This window comes from Merops nubicus, unplaced genomic scaffold (genome assembly GCF_000691845.1).
Source record: "Merops nubicus isolate BGI_N331 unplaced genomic scaffold, ASM69184v1 scaffold1186, whole genome shotgun sequence".
Classification (NCBI taxonomy): domain Eukaryota; kingdom Metazoa; phylum Chordata; class Aves; order Coraciiformes; family Meropidae; genus Merops; species Merops nubicus.
Genome location: NW_008614104.1, coordinates 8878 through 29107, shown reverse-complemented (window position 1 = coordinate 29107; position 20230 = coordinate 8878). Strand labels below are relative to the sequence as shown.

At 40.4% G+C, this 20230-nt stretch overlaps 1 protein-coding gene across 1 annotated transcript; it reads right to left on the bottom strand.

Moving 5' to 3' along the window:
* Positions 1-288: 288 nt before the first annotated feature.
* Positions 289-17705, bottom strand: LOC103774666 (rho-associated protein kinase 1; the record flags this gene model as incomplete). Its single annotated transcript, XM_008942082.1, has 12 exons — positions 17640-17705; positions 14977-15114; positions 13732-13907; positions 11608-11692; positions 9652-9796; positions 9260-9398; positions 8183-8274; positions 7797-7956; positions 5885-5951; positions 1950-2038; positions 965-1013; positions 289-424 (listed from the first exon to the last, which is right to left on the bottom strand). Coding segments are annotated over exons 1-12 (1342 nt in total), but the record flags the coding sequence as incomplete, so codon positions are not given.
* Positions 17706-20230: the final 2525 nt, after the last annotated feature.

The window sequence follows — 20230 nt, the reverse complement described above, 5'->3', positions numbered from 1 at the left end:
TTTTTTTACATAAACACATTCAGATAAACTCTTGGCATATAACAGGTCTTGTGTTGACTTTTTGCTGCTCCTACACATTTTTAGGTCAAATTTGGTGCTTCCAGAAAACACCAGACAGTGCAGAGGAAAGAATATGAAAATAAGGCCAAAATACTGTGTTGAAATAAAGTCAAAATTTGTGTCGGAGATTTGAAAAGATCCCTTTAAAGTTGTGCAGCTTTTAAGATGTTAAGATGGCAAATTATTCCCCAGAACACATCCTACAGCTCTGTGGACAGCCTGGCACACCTTCATTTTCCACATTCCGTCTCTTCTCGTTCTCTTGTTCCATTTTCCTTTGGTAGTCATTGATCTTATGTTGCAACACCATCTTTTCCTTCTCAATCTGAGACACTGTTGATTCCAAGTTCTTTCTTTGATTTCCCTAAAATTAAAAGGACTGTTATTTTCTATTTACATTTTAAGGGATAATCCCTAAGCAAGTATCTCTGTAACTAATTAAGGAAACTGATGCACTGTTCCCAATTAAGTTTCTGGCTTCCTTGAACACATTTTCAGAGAAGATGGCTTTTGTAACTTCTACATGACAAATTTATAAATTTATCAGAAAAGGTATCACTGATGTGATATTAATATTAAGAGACAAGATAAGGACTCAACAGAAAATGATCTGCACATTATTGTTAGAGGGACTGATTTTGATAAACAGCAGGGAAATTGTGATGAGCAAGACTAAGCAAATCATTTAGCACAATTCAGCATGACTTCCAGAAAAAAAAAGGTTTTGAAAACATATACAAATAAAAATACATCTCCTAATGATACATACTGAAATGTGATAATCTGGCCTCAAATTTAATCTCAGAACAATCGTTTTAGTCACAGAAGAAACATCTTAAATAATTAAAGTACTATCCACATGTTTTACCCAACCAAGAGTGCTTCAATGAGGAAAAATGATTACCTCTTCATCTAGTTCTTTCATTATCTTGTCTAGCTTTATGTTTGAAGATCTAAAAATAAAATTTTAAACAATCATTTAAGTAACATGTGAGAACAATACATTATAGTGTTTTTCTAGTGAGAGAATTTGGGACTGTTACTAAAGTGAACATTTGTATATTGGCTAATGCTACTTTGTAATGAACACTGTAAAATTGAAGAAAATCAATCATTGGAAATAATTTGCAAAATATACTAAGTATTTATCAACTCTGCTGCAGATTATATATGCAAAACTATGTCCCAACTGACAAGTCAAAATTCTTCCTATATCCTGTACCTGCTGCTGCCTCCTGGCTTTTTTCACACCTTCAGGAGAAGGAGAAGCTCACTGAAGGGGATTTAGTTTGCATGAATCTGAGTAAAAATTTCTGATTATCAGAACAGAAGAATTCCAGCTGTTTGTGTAGAGGTGTGGCTGCAAGAAACAGGCAAATTCTCACATAGCTACTTCTTCAACATGGCAGAAACAAGACTTTAAAAAGCAAACAGTTGTTCTGATCTATCAGTCACCAGGAAAAAAAAGAACATGGTTTTCCAACAGGTACCATGTATTTAGGAACTAGACAGTTAATTTCAATATTCCAATATTCCAGTGCCATATCTACAGTATTTTATGTTTTAAAAAAATAATCAGGATGATCATTGTGTACCTCAGTCCAGCAAAACATCTGAATTCAGAGATATTTGGTAAATCCAAACATTCAGGTGTTCAGAAAGAATGTGTGTTACATGGGTGCCAATGAAAACAACATATTTTCTTCATACTCTATTCAAGAAAACCATTCAAATATTGTTTTTAAATTACTTAAGCCTGGGCCTGGCACTCCCTTGGAGGACTACAGTACCATTCTTAGTGTAATTCTGGTAATACCTAAACCAGCAATACAGAACTGAAGTGTTAGAGGTATTTAAATTACATAAACAACTAAAGCTCAAAGTCTTACCTGCACTTCTGCTCCATTTCATCTTTCAACTGCATTTCATTATGTAGTTGTTCTTCCAACTCATAGATCATTTTCTGCATATTTTCCAGCTTTAAATATATATATGTACATGAATAAACATGCATTAAATTTTAAAACTTAAGAATATTTCAGAATATTCAGTGCTGCCTATGTTGTAATGCTGCTTATTCACTTCTATCTAAACATCATACTTGTACCTTATCAAAATGCACTCTCCCCCCAAAAAAACCCAAAAATCGAAAAAAAGTTCATTACAAGAAACAACTTTAATATTACACAGTTTTGTCATTTGCATGCACATCAAATTCTAGGGTTCTGAATGGTTCCACCAAAATGCACAAGGCTAAGCTAAATCAAATCCTCCTTGCTTTAAGTATCTTCAGAATCAGACTGAAAATAATACAGAGATACAAGAAAGCATTCTCATCACTATCAAAATTTTTCTAGTATGAAGCACCATATGTATTCTGCAATACATTTTCAAGCTCTCAGTGAGTTCAGAAAGAACCAGGCCTCCAGTTATTAGCAGTGGGGGGAAATACTCTTAACAGCTACTTTTACATCTAAGATACTTTTACAGCTAGCACAGTACTAAGGTTTGAAAACAGACTTCCAGTGTTAACACAGAACATTACTATACAAGTATGTGCTGTTTGCTAGCAAGATAAATTCAGAAATTTGTTTTGATATAGTCTCAAAACATGTTCCCTCTCCAGGATCTCTGGGAACAATAATCCCACTCCAACAGCAGCAAATTCCTCAGTTAACAAGAAGGTGGTGTCAGCTTTGAGGGAGCTCGTTAAGCCAAGCCTATGCTGATTCACTCTGTTAAACCTTTCCACTCATCTTTTGGGGATTCCAGCCTTCTTTAGCTTTCCCACATTTCCTCAGCACTCTTGGAATTGCATGGAGGAGAATTAACCATCCTTTATCTAGAGTCTTCAAAGCAACATATTTAAGTGGTTCTGACCCTTTGCTTTCTTATCTTCACAAACTCTGATGCTTGCCTGACTTCTTCTGCACAAGCATCGTAGGAACAGCAACAGAACAGTTCCTCCAATATCTGCCCCTTCCTTGTCCCCCTTGCTCACAGAATATGCTTAGAGAATCCAGAACTGCTCACTGAGGTTACCAAGGAGACAAACTCCTCTCGTCTCCACTCTCTCCTGATATGAACAGTGTTCCCCACAAGGGCTGCCCTGGTACAGCCCCCAACTGACCCCTCAGCCTGGAGACAAGCCAGCATGTCCTCTTGAGAGGGAGGACTCACAGCTGGCATCATTTTTGCCTCACACAGACATTTCTCCTGCTTTGTACTTCCAGGCTGTTCTCCTTCCCTTGGTGGCAGGAGGAGCCTGGAACACTCAAGTACCAGACAGCCTTTCCCACTGCCTCCTTTTTCTCTCTTCCATGTTCTTAAGCTGCTCTGGAGTGTTCAGAGGAAGAACACAGACATGGTGACTGCTGCCTAACCAGCAGCTACGTGGTTTGTCTCTTCACCACTCTGGGTGTTTACCAGCACCTATCACAAAGCCTTGAGAGGCTGGAAGAAACAACTCAACACTTACACAACAGCTCTAGGAACCCCTTGCTGCTGTGACCTACAACATAACACCACAGGGATGAGACAATGGCTGTAGGCAAAAACCACAGAGATGGCCTCCAAATGTAAACTTTGAGGAAAAAGGAGGGACAAGGAGTACATGAGACATTTACCTCCTTTGCATGAACCACTGAGAAATGAAGCAAGCAGCAAGACTATGTAGCACTTAAGTTAAAAAGGGACCACAGCCAATGCACAAACACGAAGGATAAATAAGTCTCAACTCCTCTAGCTCTTTCATTTCTTGGTTACTCATTTTATAGCCCTTCCAGACAGGCTGCATAGAGGATCTAAATGGGGTAGATGAGGAACAGGTCCAAGAAGACATCTGGCAACTGAGGCATATCTGTACTTACTCCTACCTATATTGCCTCCTCCTGCTTCTTTCTGTCTCTGGCTGGTTTTACAGTGCTGTTCCCCTAAGCTTGCTGAGCAGTCTGATCACATCAGGATGAGACACCAGCCTGCCAGAGAAGCTTTACACAACCTGGTATCAATAGACTAAATAATACTGTAAGAAAATCCTGAGTTACCATTAATTCAGTATAAAGCATTCCTTTATGGTTTAGTTTCTTCTCAGTTTCCATTTTGAGTAGGAGGCAAGGGACAAAAGGACTATGGAAAAGCCTACCTACAGCAGAGAAGCCAGGGAAAATCTCTCTGCAATTGCTACATTTTTCTTTTTTTTTTTTTTTATTACTGTAGCATAGTGGGTCTGGTTTCTTCTGAACAATGAAGAAAACCAAAGACCCAGTGCAAAATAATCTGTTAATCTTTTTTAATATCTGAACTGTTTATGGGTGGTTATGGTAGCACTAAATTGATTTAGATCTTCAGAGGCTTGAAATTCATTTAAAGAGCACTGAATTCCATTTTTGTCCAACCTCATGGCCTAGCTCTGGGAAGTTCCACACACTTCCACAATTTCTTGCAGATTTCTGGCACTCAGTACCATGCCAAAAAGGCAGACAGACCAGGTAACATCTTGTGTTTTATTTCCAGAACTAATTTGCTTAGCACGTGTCAATATTACTGTTTTCATTGCAGCATGCAATGAAAGAAAAACAGCTGAGAAAGAACTGAGGGGTAAAAATAGCTTGTGGTAAAGACTTAACGTTTATCTAAATCTCTCTATATCACTCATATCCTTCCAGAGCTCCACCTCCTAAAACTGTTAAAATCACAAGACATTCAAATACAGCTGACAATAGAGACAGGATTCTTGAGGGTTCTTCAACTAGATGGAGGTGCCTGTACCCCACTAACTACATCAAGTCCATTCAGGTCTCTCTTCAAAGTCAACCAACCAAAGGCCAGCAAGCAGCTTTAAGTATCAGCAAATATTTAGAAGTCTGGCTCTGCTTTTAATTTTACCATATCAATAGTCAAATGCTTATGAAAAAAACAAAATTTATGGAACACATCAACATATATAAAGATGTCAAGACACTTCAATGCTTAATAAATCCAGTTAGCCCAATAAAGTAAACTACCAGTTCCTCTGCTCCTTAAAAATTTTCTCTGGGTATCATTCATGTATCATTAAAACCTTTATATTGCAAGAGAAAAGGGAACATACATCACTATCTGCTTTTCCTCTACTCTAAATGAAAAACTAACAAAGTAAGTCATAGTCAAAGCCAACAAGATTTCTTTTAGAAATAATTATCAGCTTTTTGACAGTGTTTCCTTCTGGAAAGAATGTAGTTTGTAAACTATCAAGCCATTGTAAGGTAATAGCTTTATTTACTGTAGAAATCACATTGAATCCAGGACCTCAGCACACTTTCCTGGAAACCTCACTGCCAAGAAGCTTGGGAAGCAGTAACTGAAGGAATTCCTGCACACTTCTGCTGGGTGAACTGCTGTGAATGCAGATCCTTGGGGTGGACCTCAGCACACTTTCCTGGAAACCTGACTGCCAAGCTTGGGAAGCAGTAACTGAAAGAACTCCTGCACACTTCTGCTGAGTAAACTGCTGTGAATGCAGATCCTTGGGGCCTCAATTCCCAATAGCTTGTTGGGCACCCTTAGGAAGGAGCAGAGTGCCCAAGCCTGGTACATGATCTGCCCCCTCCCACCTCGTTCAGAGGGAGTCCAGCTCCAGAGTGAACCTGGCGAGCTGCTGGAAGCCCACCAGCCCTGTCACTCGTGTCCAGGCTCCGTGCTGCCACAAAGCCAGAGGACACGTGGGATCAAGATGGCATTCTAGACATACCACAGCACTTGTGCAGTATTTTTAAAGATAAAATCTGTGAATCTAGTTCCACAAAAAGAAGATCCAACCCAACTGAAAATCCATGAGACATACCACACTTTTATCCACATTGGAGCCCGTTCTGTTATCGTTTGAATTTTCTGCAGGGACAGCTAAATACCTGTAACAACAGTTTAAAAGTTTAAAGAGTTTTTTAAAAGCAAGGTTATGATAAAACAGAATACAAGCATCCTGAAACATAACCCCTAGATTTTTTTTTCTCTCCAAAAATCTGGATAAACAAATAGTAACAAAATCAGATTCTTTTATTTCTGTACTTATGATACTTTAAGATTCAAGAAATTTAATTGAAAACATCACATAATTTATTGCAAAGGGTAAAGCAGAAAACTGCAGAAGACCACCAGAAAAAAAGGATTTCTGCCAAATACTAATTCAACCACTTTTCTTTTTTTTAATAACCATTAAAAAAAAAAATAATCTTTGCTTTCCATGGTTACAACACTCTCACTGGCTTCCATCCCATAAATATTTACCCAGGCACTTATGTTGCAAGTAGCAGCAATGAAGCAAACTCTGCAGAGGTCGTGTAACTTCCAACAGAGTTACTAAGAGTTCCACACACGTTAGTGTGTCCTGAAGGCAGGGTTCTGATTTTACGTAAGCACTGCCTAAAAATACCACAAAATTCTATTTGTCATAATTCTGAAAAGTCAGGCAAATAAATACAAATTACTATCTTCAAATTCCTTTGGCATTTGATATGATATTCTTGGCTTGATAACTGATTTAGAGACGTAAAACTAACTGCATCAGGTTATGTAAGGAAAAATTCTCCAGCACATGAACTGAGGAAGATGGACACATCCTCTTTTTTTGTTTCACATATACAAAAACCTCTCCAAAAGATCAAGGAGGGTAAAATCAAAGACATCTCCAAAGTCAAGGTCACATAGGCTGAGGGCACTGGGATCGTTCAGCCTGGAGAAGACTCCATAGGGATCTTACAACTGCCTTCCAATACCTGCAGGGAAGCTACAGGAAAACAGGTAGCACCAACTCCATCAGAACCTTGGAGAGATTCTTGTGATCTCTTGTGAGGAAAAGGATTTCACCACAGGCTTGGAAAAGTGGTTCCTCTTCTATCCCAGGACCAGATTTAGTTCCTTTAAGGCTTTCCTATCCAGAAATGCTATTCAAACTAATAGACTCTATCTGACATAGTCTCTTAGATGTTTTAGCCCACTTTAAGCCTGATTGACATCCACTACAATTAACAGCAGTTTTCAAATTAAGATTTTTGACTGTAGATAAGCTATGCACAGTTCTCTGTAATAATAATGACTGCTAGAAGTATGAATTAATGCAGTTTTAACTGGTGCAATTTAAAGTCTTCTAAGCAACTGTGAAAATTGTAATGCATCACAACCTCACTCTGCAGTGGAGGAGTACTTTGTGGAAAAAAAAAAAAAAAGAAAAATTATGAAGCAGTTAACAGGCAAGTAGAGATTATTTTGTTTCTATTAAGCCAGGGCTTGATTTCTCACACTGTAAAACACTGATGTAAAGTATGGAATCTTCATATAGAACTCAGGGACAGTAATTCACAGTAAAACAAAGTGACACTCATATCCCTGCTTCCTGACTCTATATATATAATTCAGTGCTCAGCAGGCAGCTCTGTCTCATAGTGGATTTTTCTTGCTGACCTTCTGCAGCCCCACAATATAATATTTGCAATGCAGAGTAAGACAAACACACTCACTGTGACAGGTTAAGGCACTGATGCCTAACATTACTGGTCATCACCAACAAACTGTCAAAAGAGTGTCGTTTATTAGGATGCTAAAGCACTGCTCAGGATCTGAACAGGCTGGTATCCAAATCCTGGTGAGCAGGAGTGAGCAGCAGGAGTGAGCAGCGGGAGGGAGCAGCAGGAGGGAGCAGCAGGAGGGAGCAGCAGGAGGGAGCAGACACCCCCTGGGCCTGCTCTCTGCATACGTACCGACGGTTGCTGTAGTATGTAAATCCTACAAAGGGAAGCTGGTTGCCCACAAAGGCTTTTGGGATTGGAAACGTTTCTTCCTCTCCTTTGTCTTCTTCCAGATCATCAAAATTACTAGTGTCAATGTCACTGCTTAAGTCAGGCACAACTGGTGCTACAGCTAGGAAAAAAACCCAGAACACTATGACAATGATTCACTGTATTACTCAAATAACACAATCAAGAATTTTTTGAGGGAACTTCTCTTTGGTGTCCACAAAAACCAGAGTGGTGGTACAGAGAAAATGAAAGTTTAAAGTCGTTTTAAAAGAAATATGGCAGTCTTTTTGCTAACATAACACCTAAGTAAGCCAGGTCACAGTCTCTGAGGAAAGTGTTGTACTTACTGTCCCTGAGAGTCTCCCAAGCCCACTGATCATTTTTGAAGAAAAGGTGCCGTTTAATCTCTTCTACCCCGTTCCGTCCCAGCCTCACCTCCCTGTTAAAGAGCACTTGGGTTAGGCAGGGAACATGACACACATTTTTCTGAAGAACTCATTCTAAGGCATAATCTAACAACAAAGACAAAAAATGGCCTCTCAAACTAAGGTAAGCAACAGACACATCTCAGAGCGTTCATCTGAAGAGATGTATAGGAGCACAGCAGCCACAAGTGGTTGAGTCCCCATCCCTGGGGGTATTTAGAAGATGTGTAGATGTGGTGCTTAGCAACACGATTACAGTAGTGGACGTGGCAGTGCTGGGTTAATGGCTGGACTTGATCTTCATGGTCTTTCCAACCTAAACAATTCTATGATTCTGTGATTTCAGAACACTGTCTGGTTTTAAGTCTGGTCCATAAGAGGTCCTGCTGCTACTGTTTCCTCCACCATGGACTGCTGAGGCAGCAGCCAGCAGCAGCTAGGTTCCACTTTTTCTAGGAGTTCATGCTGCCATTTGAGTTCCATGCAGTCCAGAAAATGCAGCAGCCCCTCCTCTGTAGCATCAGGTCTCAAGCAAAGGTTATGCTTATGTTAATAAGTAGCAGGGGCACAACAGGGGTGTATTCACAGTGTGAAAGACCTAACACCCACATTTCAGATGGGCTCCTTTGAGCTGACTCCACCCTGATCTGAATGCCCACTGAGAGCTAGGGGCTTTCCCAAGAAACACCTTTTGCTTTAGCTTCATCCAGAAAGAATCTGTTTTGGATGCCTCTCAACACTGTGCAAGACAGACCAAGGTAACAGTAGCTGTTACTGAGGAGTAGCACTTTACAGAAGCTAAATATATACAGTAGACATACCCACAGTATCAGCACTTCCAGTAGCAACCTCCCAAACTCCTCTCCCAAACACTCACTTCTCTTGTGCAGTTTAGAAACCCACACAAAACAAATATATATACATCTCTTTGTTTTTTTTCAACCTGGGAAGAAATTCTCTCAAGGCTTACTTTCATTCTGAGTAAAGTTTAGATCTTACCTATCAGTTAAAAAGGCACAAATGAGGTTTTTTGCCTCTTTAGAAATCTCATTGTCATCAGGGAAAGTAAGGGAGTTCTTATGGTTCATAATCTTACTGTATGTTCCAACCAAAGAATCAGCATAAAACGGTGTATCACCTGAAAAAGCAATGCAAAAATTTAAAAGGAGACAAAAAATACTGCAGATATGATTTATTAGATTTGAACTACATATGCAACAATGGAAGCAACTAAGTGAATAGGAGGCAAGAACACGTGAGAACTGCACGAGAGTATTTCTAAAACATATTCCTTAAATATCATGATCAGTGAACCACAGCTTATGCCAGAAAAGTAATAAAACAAAGCCAAGAATGACTTTAATGTCAGTTCTGATTCTCCTGCTACTCACCTACAAGCATCTCATACAAGAAGACTCCGACTGACCACCAGTCGCATTCTCGCCCATAGTAACCATCACCACCCTGGGACTTGAGCACCTCAGGAGAGATGTAGTCTGGTGTCCCCACAGCCGTGTCACATCGTACCATACCCTCCTGCAAAGAACAACACAGCCAGGCTCACACAGACCACCCAAAACTGCAAGCTCTTGCCAAAGAGTTCATGCAGCCTAAGCAACAGCAACAGATTAACATCAGCTTTCACCAACGCATGTTCTCCTCTGAATGGGTATTTTGATGTTTTTAAACTCTAAGCTACTGAATCCAGAAGAAAGCATCAAATTTGTCCAACATGGGGAAAGTTACTTTAAAAGCCTCAGTTGATATCAAAGAAGCAATCATAATTGTATCTGTAAACACTGTATAGCCTCTCCTGTTCCACTATGTGTCACACACTGACAGGACGCACTGTGCCCAGAGGAAGGTCCTCTCCCAGCACAAACAGGTCAACAGCAGGATTCTGCTGGCAGGATCAGCTGAAGTGCAAATTTTTCACTTCCAACCCAATACACTTAGTGGCAGGAAAAGCAAATGTAGACAGGGCCTTGAAACTCTAAGGAGACAGACTTCAGAACAGGTGACAGGTGAGAAGAACGTGTGATGTCCCTCACAACCCTGCAAGAGGGCTGGCAGAAGAGATCAGCAGGCACCCAGAATGCTGCAGCTGCAGCAGCCTGCCTCTCTCAGTGCAACTCCAGCACTGCTGAGAGAACCCTGTGCTGTTCTAGAAACCCATCATCAGAAAAACTTGCATAAAAATATATAACTAACAGAATAAATACAAACTCAGTGTTGCATATGCAGCAAGTCCAGAATGCACCTCAACTAAGCTCCTGTACTGAGCATTCTCTCTCCCATGGAGCAACCTTTCTCTTTCAAAAGATCAGAGGAACTGAAGACTAGGCTCAGGACTACTCAGCTGCCTTTGTTTAAAGCAGCACAAAATGTACCATGTTGTTGACACAAGTTTAATTCCATAATGCTAATATACAGCAAAGTTTTGTAGTATTTTTCTCCTTTTTTTTTTGAACTTGCACCTTAAACACCAGGATGTTTTTCCATGTTTCAAAATTCCTCATTGTTAAGAACATAATTAGTCAAGGATAAATGTGTATTAAGACACCATAAAGCCAAATTTTGTGTCAGCTATTCCACTGAAGAAAGACTGTGCCTTGAGGTCATTCCTTGAATTTGCACATAACCTGACAAGCTGCCCTGTATTTATATTTATGGCAAAGCATCTCAATACAGGGATTTATTCAAAGCCTCTGGAATATGCTGAGAACACAATGTGCATGTTACACACACTCTACCAAGTACCAGCTACCTCAGATTGCTTTCCTCATATGTGCAGGCTGACACAAACCCATCAGAGGCTTCTGTAGAGAACAAGAGTGCTTCACAGTATGTGAAATACTGTTATAAAATGTACTTTTGTAGTCACCTCAAGATATATTTTTTAAAATAAATAATTCTATGACATCCTTTCACCCATTTCCTTCAGATCTGCCCTTTTGCCACGTCAACATACAGTTAATAAGTACAATTGGGACTCAGTGACTTGTAGATCAGTTTTGGTTCTTTCATTATTAACAGACTACATAAAAATATTCTCACTTCTTATTAACTATTGATAACCAAACACCTGAATAATGCAGAGGATCTTGAGCCAATCAAAGGTGTGACCTTAGAAACTTTCTCTAGAAAACAGTATAGAATATACTGTCATTATTATAATAGAATATATTCTACATTGTCACTGAACAGGATGCATAAAGAATAACAATGGGCATGGAGTGGAACTCTTGACTCCTCGCATCTAGCTAAAACATTTTCAGTATATTTTCTTTTCAATTTGATGTAGGTTTTCCTTTCACAAACAGAAAAGTGCAATTAAAAACATTTACCTTGTTCATCTTCATACAAGTACCAAAATCCGCTAGTTTTAAATGACCAGCTTTATCTAGCAGCATATTATCAGGCTTCACATCTCTGAGAGGAGAAAAAGATATTTCTTTAAAACTAAATCAATTTAACTTAAGAAAACAAGAATAGTCAATTATTTTTCAGGTGCAACTTTGCAAGGAAAAGCTCCAACATGAAAGCAGCACTATTTCCTCCATTTTCTGCTTTCTCTAAGGATCATCTCCAACACAGACACTGCTGAAATTCAACATTTATAAAAACCATAATGGATGTGAGAATACAGTCTTAACTCACTACATTTAACAAATCTGGTCATTAACATTGAACCTCAAGTTCCTCAAAACCAGCCACTTGTTGAAGTACCTCTCTGCTAGGATCCAGCTACAGAAACCAGATAACCCACCCTGGTTCTGAGTTAGCTCTCTGCAACAGGCCTTGAGAACACAGCTGCTCCTGTCTCACCTCTATTTTAAGGGAACAAATGGATGGAATTTTCAGAATTATATTAATGTCAAGAATTATGTTTCTATGGCTCAGAAGAAAGTTTGCCTTCCACCCTCTTCCACATTCTACTTCCATTTCCATAAAGTTCAGCACATCTAATGTTATTAAATACACTAAGCAGAATAAAACAATTATCAAGAAAACATAATATGTTTCAGGAGAAAGTATATTTCTGGGACCTCAAAGGAGACCTCTGGTCACAACTGTGAAATGGAAGTGCAGTGGAAATGTATCATTATACTCACAAAATAATTTGGGTTGGGAGGGATTTTTCTAAGATCCTTGGTTCAATTGCCTGATCAAAGTACAGTTAAAGTTAGACTCAACTTCAAAGCTATGTTAGGCTCCTCAGCGTCAAATCCAGTCAAGTTTTGAACTTTTTTCATGGGTGAAGATTCCACAGCCTTTCTAGGACTCTGTTCCACTGTCTGATCACCCTCAAAATGAAAAAAATATTTCCTAGTGAAGAGCCAGAAATTCCCTTGCTGTGACCTGTGTCATCCATTGCCTCTCATCTTTTCAATGTGCAACTTCCAGGTCTGGCTCCACCTTTCCTATGAAGTCCTGCTGGGCAGCTGATGGATGCTGCTTTCTGTCCCACCTGAACAGTGCTCATGTCATGGATGACAACAAAACTGCCCACATCAACCCCTGGAGCAATCACTGCTGCTTCCTTCCATTCCTCAGACTTGAACAGGCTAACTCCAGAGGAAAACAAATTCCAAAAGATCTGCTGGTGTCAAAATAATCAGAATTTTCAAGGAAAAAACCTCCCTGTGCTGCTGGCAACTCCTAAAGCTTGTTTTCCAAAGCCTGCAATACAGATGTACTAATGGTTTGTTCAGCCAGATAATTTATCCATTCTGTGCAGCACAGCTACATAATGAATAATGCCCAGATCCCACTCAAACAATGGATCAGTAGTTTGAGTTGCTTTTCTTTTGCTTTCCTGCAAGAGCTTACACGTTTGCACTGATCTGCTGGCCACATTACAAACTGGGAATTTATACCCTACATCTTCCTCAAACTCCTCCTCTGTTTTGTGTTGAAAAAGTTATGTCTGATGAAAAAAATAATTCTTCTGCTCTTAGTTAATATCATGAATATAATTAAAAACTATCAACAGGTGAAAGTTCAAATATCAAAAAGCAAAATTCTCAAGCTATTTGAGATGTGACTACATGTCACTTTGGGTAAGTACATAATATAAAACTAAGCCAAGTCCTTTTCCTCCACACCTCAATTTTCCATTTTGTCCCTTACAAGAAAACAGCTGGCTAGGAAAAAAAACTGCTATCAAATTTCCAAAACAGCTTCTTCTAATCAAAACCCAACCATTTGGGGGCCAACATATTCATATCACTGTAGTTCTTGTATCTCTTGGTAAAGTGGGACAATCAGTCTGCTAAAAACCTTTACTTTGACTGTATCACCTCAGACTTGTAGTGTCTGCTGGCAAGGACCTTTGAAGTTGAAAGGTGGAATAATAATGAAATAATAAAGACGAAGTAACATAAAAAAATTTTAAACTGCCTGAACAGTTACTGAAATTATTCAGCACCAGGAACAAAACATTATGTAACAGCTTTTTTCTCTTTCACCTGTGTATGAAACCCATGGAGTGAATTGCATCTAATGCAAGTACAACTTCAGCAGTATAAAATCTTGCCCATTTCTCTGGCACATCATAGTTGCTCATTAAATTCACAAGGTCCCCACCAGGCATGTATTCCATCACCATGTAGAGGTAACGGTCATCTTGGAATGCATAAAATAACTGTAAGAAACAAGTAAACAAAAAGCAAGTCAATGAATATTCCAGTTATCCCATAACACCATCCTGGGCATGGAAACCAAGTCTTGTGGTGACACAGCACCCCAGAAAGAATCAGAGTCAGACAAGGGCACTCGCTTCCAAAACGGCCTCATAGACATCTGTCACATCCCCTGTCATAGGGCACATGAAGAATGTTTTAGGGGAAATGTTCTGGATTAATCCTGCACCAGGCAAAGGCAAACCCCTCCCCAGGATTGCTTTTGATCCAGGACTCGGCTGCACCTGGCAGGTGATTCAGGGGGACACAGAAATTCAACGTGTATCTCAGGGAGATTTGACTTTGGGTGAGAGCAGCCAGTGAATTAAATTGTGGAAGATGTCCTGGTTCAGCTAGGGTAGGGTTCATTTGCCCAACTGAAAGCTTTTTGAAAATCAAAAATTCTTTCTGGAGGACCACAGCCAGACAGAGTAATGCAGTCACCTACCTGACCCAGGTAAACCGAGTGACTTTTGTCTAATTCTAACCTCATAAAAGAATTTACATGCTTAACTGTAAGAACAATTTAAATGAACAAATTAACAGTGCACACAATGCATGAGGATTGCTTCAGGCATACTCCTTAAAATGTCAAAAGGCAATGCCTCTAAAAAAATTGTCAGTGATAACAACGAAATGGGGAAAAAAAGACCTAGAGTGGGGGCAATTTGTAGTCAATATACACACAGAACAGAATACACACAAGCTGTGGTTTAATGTATCTTTCTGGTATGCTAGATGCCTCAACATTACTACAGAGTAGGCTCATCAATATGTATCTGGCAAAGATTTTTAATAATAAACAGAAGAGCTAATCTTGTAAATGTTATGACAAAACAGTCTGGAAACAAGTGTGATATCTGCTGTTTGTGTACAGCATTGCTGATGTTAATAATGTATCTCCCTAACACACCAATACAACCAAAAATGGACTTTGAAAAGCTAAAAATGAAAACATGTAATTCCCACTCATGCAGTGTTGCAAAAAAATTATTCTATAACAATAATATTTTAAAAGGAATAGCACTATACCTGAACAACCCAGGGGCTGTTAGCAAAAGCCATAATATCCCTTTCTTCCCAGAAGAATGCAGAATCTGATCTTTTTATCATCTCAAATTTGCTGAGAAGCTTCATAGCGTACACTCTCCTGGAGGATTTATGCCTTACCTATGGAGATAAATGTGAGATACAGAACACAAGTCTGCCACATCAGCACACAAGGAATGACACTGAATACACGACAGATCACAGGATGGTGGGGGGTGGAAGGGACCTCTGCACATCACCCTGTCCAACGCCCCTGCTAAAGCAGGTTCACCTAGAGCAGGTTGCACAGGAACAGGGTTTTCCAAGTCTCCAGAGAAGGAGGCTCCAGAACCTCTCTGGGCAGCCTGCTCCAGGGCTCCAGCACCCTTGCAACCCTCCACTGGATTTTCTCTAGAAGGTCCCTGTCTCTCTTGAACTGGGGAGCCCAGAACCAGCCACAGTACTCCAGATGTGGCCTCACCAGGGCAGAGGAGAGGGGGTGAACCTCCTTTGACCTGCTGGTCACACTCTTTTTAATGCACCCCAGGATGCTGTTGGCATTTTTGGCCACAAGAGCACAGTGCTGGCTCATGGTTAACCTGCTGTCCAAGACACCCAGGTCTTTCTTCATGGAGGTGCTTTCCAGCAGGTCAACCCCTAACCTGTATTGGTGCATGGGGTTGCACCAATGGTGCAGTTCAGTTGGATGCAATGGCATGAGCATTGCCACCTTGGACCCTACCCAAGACCTTCAGTTTAAAGCCTGCATCACCAACTTGACCAGCCTGCTGCCAAAGATACCCTCACCACTTCGAGACAAGAGTATTCCATCCTCTCCAACATGCTATAGCTGTCAAAGAATGTCCCCTTCTCACAAGACCCAAAAGCCCTGCAATGGCACCAGCCACAGAGCCAGGAGGTGATATTCATTGTCTGTATCTGGCTGCTCCCTTTCCTCTAACTGGCCAGGTAGAGAAGATAACTTGGGCACCAAATGTTTTTCACTTGCATTCCCAGGGCTTTATAATCTTCCTTGATCCTGCCTGGGGTCTGGCTCACAGCATCATTCATGCCCACAGTAAAGAACAACAGTGGCTAGTAGATGATGCTGTTGACAAGTTGTCTTACCCTCTCAGCAACGTCTTGGATCTTAGCTCCTGGGAGGCAGCACACCTCCTGTGACTCCCTGTCGGGTCAGCAGATGGACACCTCAGTGCCCTTCAACAGAGAGTTGCCCACTATGGGCACCTGTCCTCTCCTTCTACAGCAGCCACACCCATCTTGCTGGTGAAGCTCCTGCCTGCAGAGCTTGCTTGTGGGTGTCTATAGGTGTTTAAGCTTCAAATCTGCTTTTGGTAGTGACATCAAAGGGTCGAGGATGAAGCAGAGTCCTGCTTTTTGGGTCACCAGGGTCCAAGCTGTCACTTTCTCAGTGGTGTCTGCCACAGGAACATGGTTTTGAAAATAACTCTCTCTGTCTCTGCTCCTCTGATGCTGTGTAGCCTTTATGACTATTTCTTGCAGCTCTGTTACGTGGTGTAACAGATGCTCAACCTGAGCACACCTTTTGCAAGTACTGACCTTTATGTGAGGAGAAAGGTCTAGGCACTCACTGCAGCCTTCCAACTGCACTGAACTGTCCCTTCTGGCCAGCCTGAGTGGACAGATCAGGCTTCTCAGGGGCTTTCTCCACAGGAAGAACCTGCTGGCCACGGGCCCTGGGGCCGCTGCTGCTGCGCTCTTTGTCCAGAGCACTGCTGCTGCTTGGGCCACATTTACACCTCCTGCAGCTGCCCTGGGAGTGGGACCCTGTCAGCCTCCCAGCTGCCAGCCCCTGGGGGTTCCCTCTGCTCCTCCTTGGGTTTCTCTGACTCTGGGAACCCCATCACCTCAGTCTAGAATCCCCAGAGCTGACCGCTGCCGCGGCGCAATTCGCCAGCTGAGCTCTCCTGCTTCACTCCTGAACAAGTGTTATGAGACTCTTCACACTCACTACACACACTGTGGGTGTACAGAATAATTACACTCCATTATCTGATGCTCTTAAGGTACTTGCTGGAAGAACTCGACAGAAGTCCAGAGGGACAACCACCCCTTGGTAATTTGTACGCCTGTGCCTTCAAAAGGACAAACACCAGCCCCTGTTAAATACTAGCAAGTTAAAATGACAAGCATTTTCCAGAGTTCATTAGCAGACACATGCACTTGCTGCCATATTTCCAGTTTCTCCCACCAGTTTTCAATTCAATAAAGCAGGATGAACAAGCCTGGTTGCTAATCCATCACAAACAACATGTAAGACTCATCTGTGAGAACTATGTCCACAAAAATCTGGTGTAGTCCCTGAACTGGCAGAGATAATTCTAGTCCTGAAGATTTGTTCAAGTGCCCATGTGTACAGTAGCAGAGACTAATTTTCTTGATTATGAGGAATACATGTTCCATTTTATAGTCATGCTTTTTGATTAAAATAGTGTAAAACAAGTATTTCCGCACTTTGAGAGTACTGAAATAACAGACTCTCAAAAAAACATCTCCATGGGATAAAAAAATGTCACTGAGCTAAAGGCTTTAGTATTATGGCTGCATCTTCTAAACACTGTATCCAGAAACAGAGCCAGGAGCAAACACAACACAAATAATTCCAACAGACAGAGACAACTCACCAGCTGGACCTCCCCAAATGCCCCTCTGCCAATGACCTTCACCACCTCATAGTCCTCAGCCTTCATCCGCAGGTCCCGCAGCTTACTCACCGTGTCCTTATCTGCAGAAAAAATTCACCTTTCAGATAGAGTCGGTTTGATTAAAACCATTCATCTCATTTAATAGTTATTTAACGATGTGCTGCTGGAAGAGAGACTTACTTTTGAACCTGCCTTCCTGTTGGAAACCCCTCTGCAGACTACATGACCTCATTCTCATTGCCATAGTAACCAAACCTGACATGAACATAATGCAGTGACTCTGCTGTGCAATCAAATTACTGGAGAGCTTAATTGGGGAATTTCTTTCAAAAAAAAATCACCTGGAAAAAAAAAAAAAAGCTATGCAAAAAATTCATATCCAGTATGATCTTGCTTGTAAGCTGATCAGTGTAAAAAAAATTGTATCTGGATAAATATGCAATACAGCTGAAAAAGTATCATAAAGTACACACACAAGACACTTGAAGAAAAAATTTTCTAAAAAATAATTTTTTTCCTGCATTTTATTATTCCTAATACTCAAAAAAATAGATTTTAATTTAAAACATGCAGTGGGAATCGTTGCAATTATTTATACAAACCTGTCATTCTATAAACTACAGTAATTTATAAACTCCCAGTGGGCAGATATTCTAATTCCAAATTTGGTCAAAGATTAAAACAGTCTATTTTAATCCATGTGGGTCAACACTGGCATGAGATTACATGGAAAAGCTTCATGCTTCAGAATTTCTAAAAGCAAGGAACATCTACTGAATCAGATATGCTTCTAAAAATATATTATGCAATATTTTCTTTTAAAAAATAATACCCTTAGGACTAAAAGTAAAGTTTAGAAAGAATTAAGGGTAAGAGAAAGGAGAAGAAATGACACTTTTTAAGTTTGTATTGTTAAAAAATTACGAGTCAGATGACAAGATTATCATCACACTTCTACCTAGGCTGGCCATTGTCTAAACCAAAAGTGGCATAGGAACAACCAAAATTCAGTGTGATGTTATTAGTGCAACAGGAACAAGCTTTGTTCTGCTCTGTGGCAGGGCTCTAAGGTAAAACCATCCCCTTACAATGCAGAATACCACTAGCTGATTTAAATAAATTATATTAAAGTTGTTAATTCTGAACATTTAATTCACACAAGAATCAAAATATTCAGTAATGAAAACAAAAAGGCAATGCCTTACTTGGCCTGGGGAAAGCGACCTGCAGTGGAGGGTGAGGAACCCTGCATGGAGCTAAAACACAGCAGTTCTCATGACAACAATTTTCTATTATTTTTAACTTGCTGCCTAGTGATCTCACCCCAGGATGTCCAGCACCTAATGGAAAATCTGGACACTGGTGCAGAAGAAAGCTGCACAATGTGAATGCTTTCAATGGTTTTCAGTCACGAGCCTTGCTTCTGGTCAGAACAGAACCAAGGAAAACACATTTCAAGGGCAATCTAAGTTAAAGTTTCCTAAATAAGGCAAACCCAGCTTGTAAGCAGTCCCAAATTGCAGTGTCTCTCAAGCACTAAACTAACACTCAGCTATCTTCAGACAAAATGTAACAGCAGTGTTGGAAATCTGACCTCCACCTGCTGAGATCTGTTCAACAAGGTTTATCAGGCTGTGGAGCACTGAAATGGGCAGTTCCTTATCTCCCACCAGCAGTGGATGATGCAGCCAGCTTGGACTGTATGGGCAGGTGGGGCAGCTCCCATGGCCAAGGACCACGTCCTCCAGCTTGCCCTGAAGTCTGATTACCAGCTTAGATGTTATCTTGAAATAAGCTGAGTCTCTGCTGCAATCTTGAGAGATCTCTTTATTCTTTTACTTCTCTACAGTAGAAAATTAGTAAGGTTCCACACTTGCATATATAACCCTCATAATCTTAGGTAGTTGAAGCAGATTTTGGAGGCTTCACAAATACACTATGTAAATCAGATAAAAACAAGAGGGGATCAGGCTTCCAGTGCAGTCAGTCTATAAAATAAAGGAAGCACACTCCCATTTTACTTGCAACCTAGAAATTCAATTTAAAGTTCTAGAATAAGGGTGCAGACTGTGTGGACAGCTAACACTACCAAAAAAAATCACCTTTTAAACCATTTCTCCTAGAACTATATATATTAAAAAAAAAAAAAAAGACAATGTTCCTATGTCAATTTTTTTCCCAATTTAAGACAAAATAGAGAAATTCAAGACGAACGACTTCACAGTCCCCTCTAAGGCCACTGCTGGCACATTCACAGCTCACTCTCCTATTTCAGCAAACACAGCAAGATTAGTGCTCTAAAGGCAGTTTGAAGTGAAGTACTATGGTCTGTTCTCCACCTTCACATTACTTCAGGTCACATCTTGGAAAGTATAACATTTATACCCACAAGATATTCACTCTCAGACAGTAAGTGTACGCCTTCTTTTCCTCCACTCAGCCCCAGCTATAGAAGTGAGGCCCTGTGAGCCTCACTAATGATTTCACTCTTCATAAAAATTACAGTCAAATGATCTGTTCCATCTCCTTTGCCTAATAAACTTCTCTTTTCTGCAGGAGTTTCACCACAC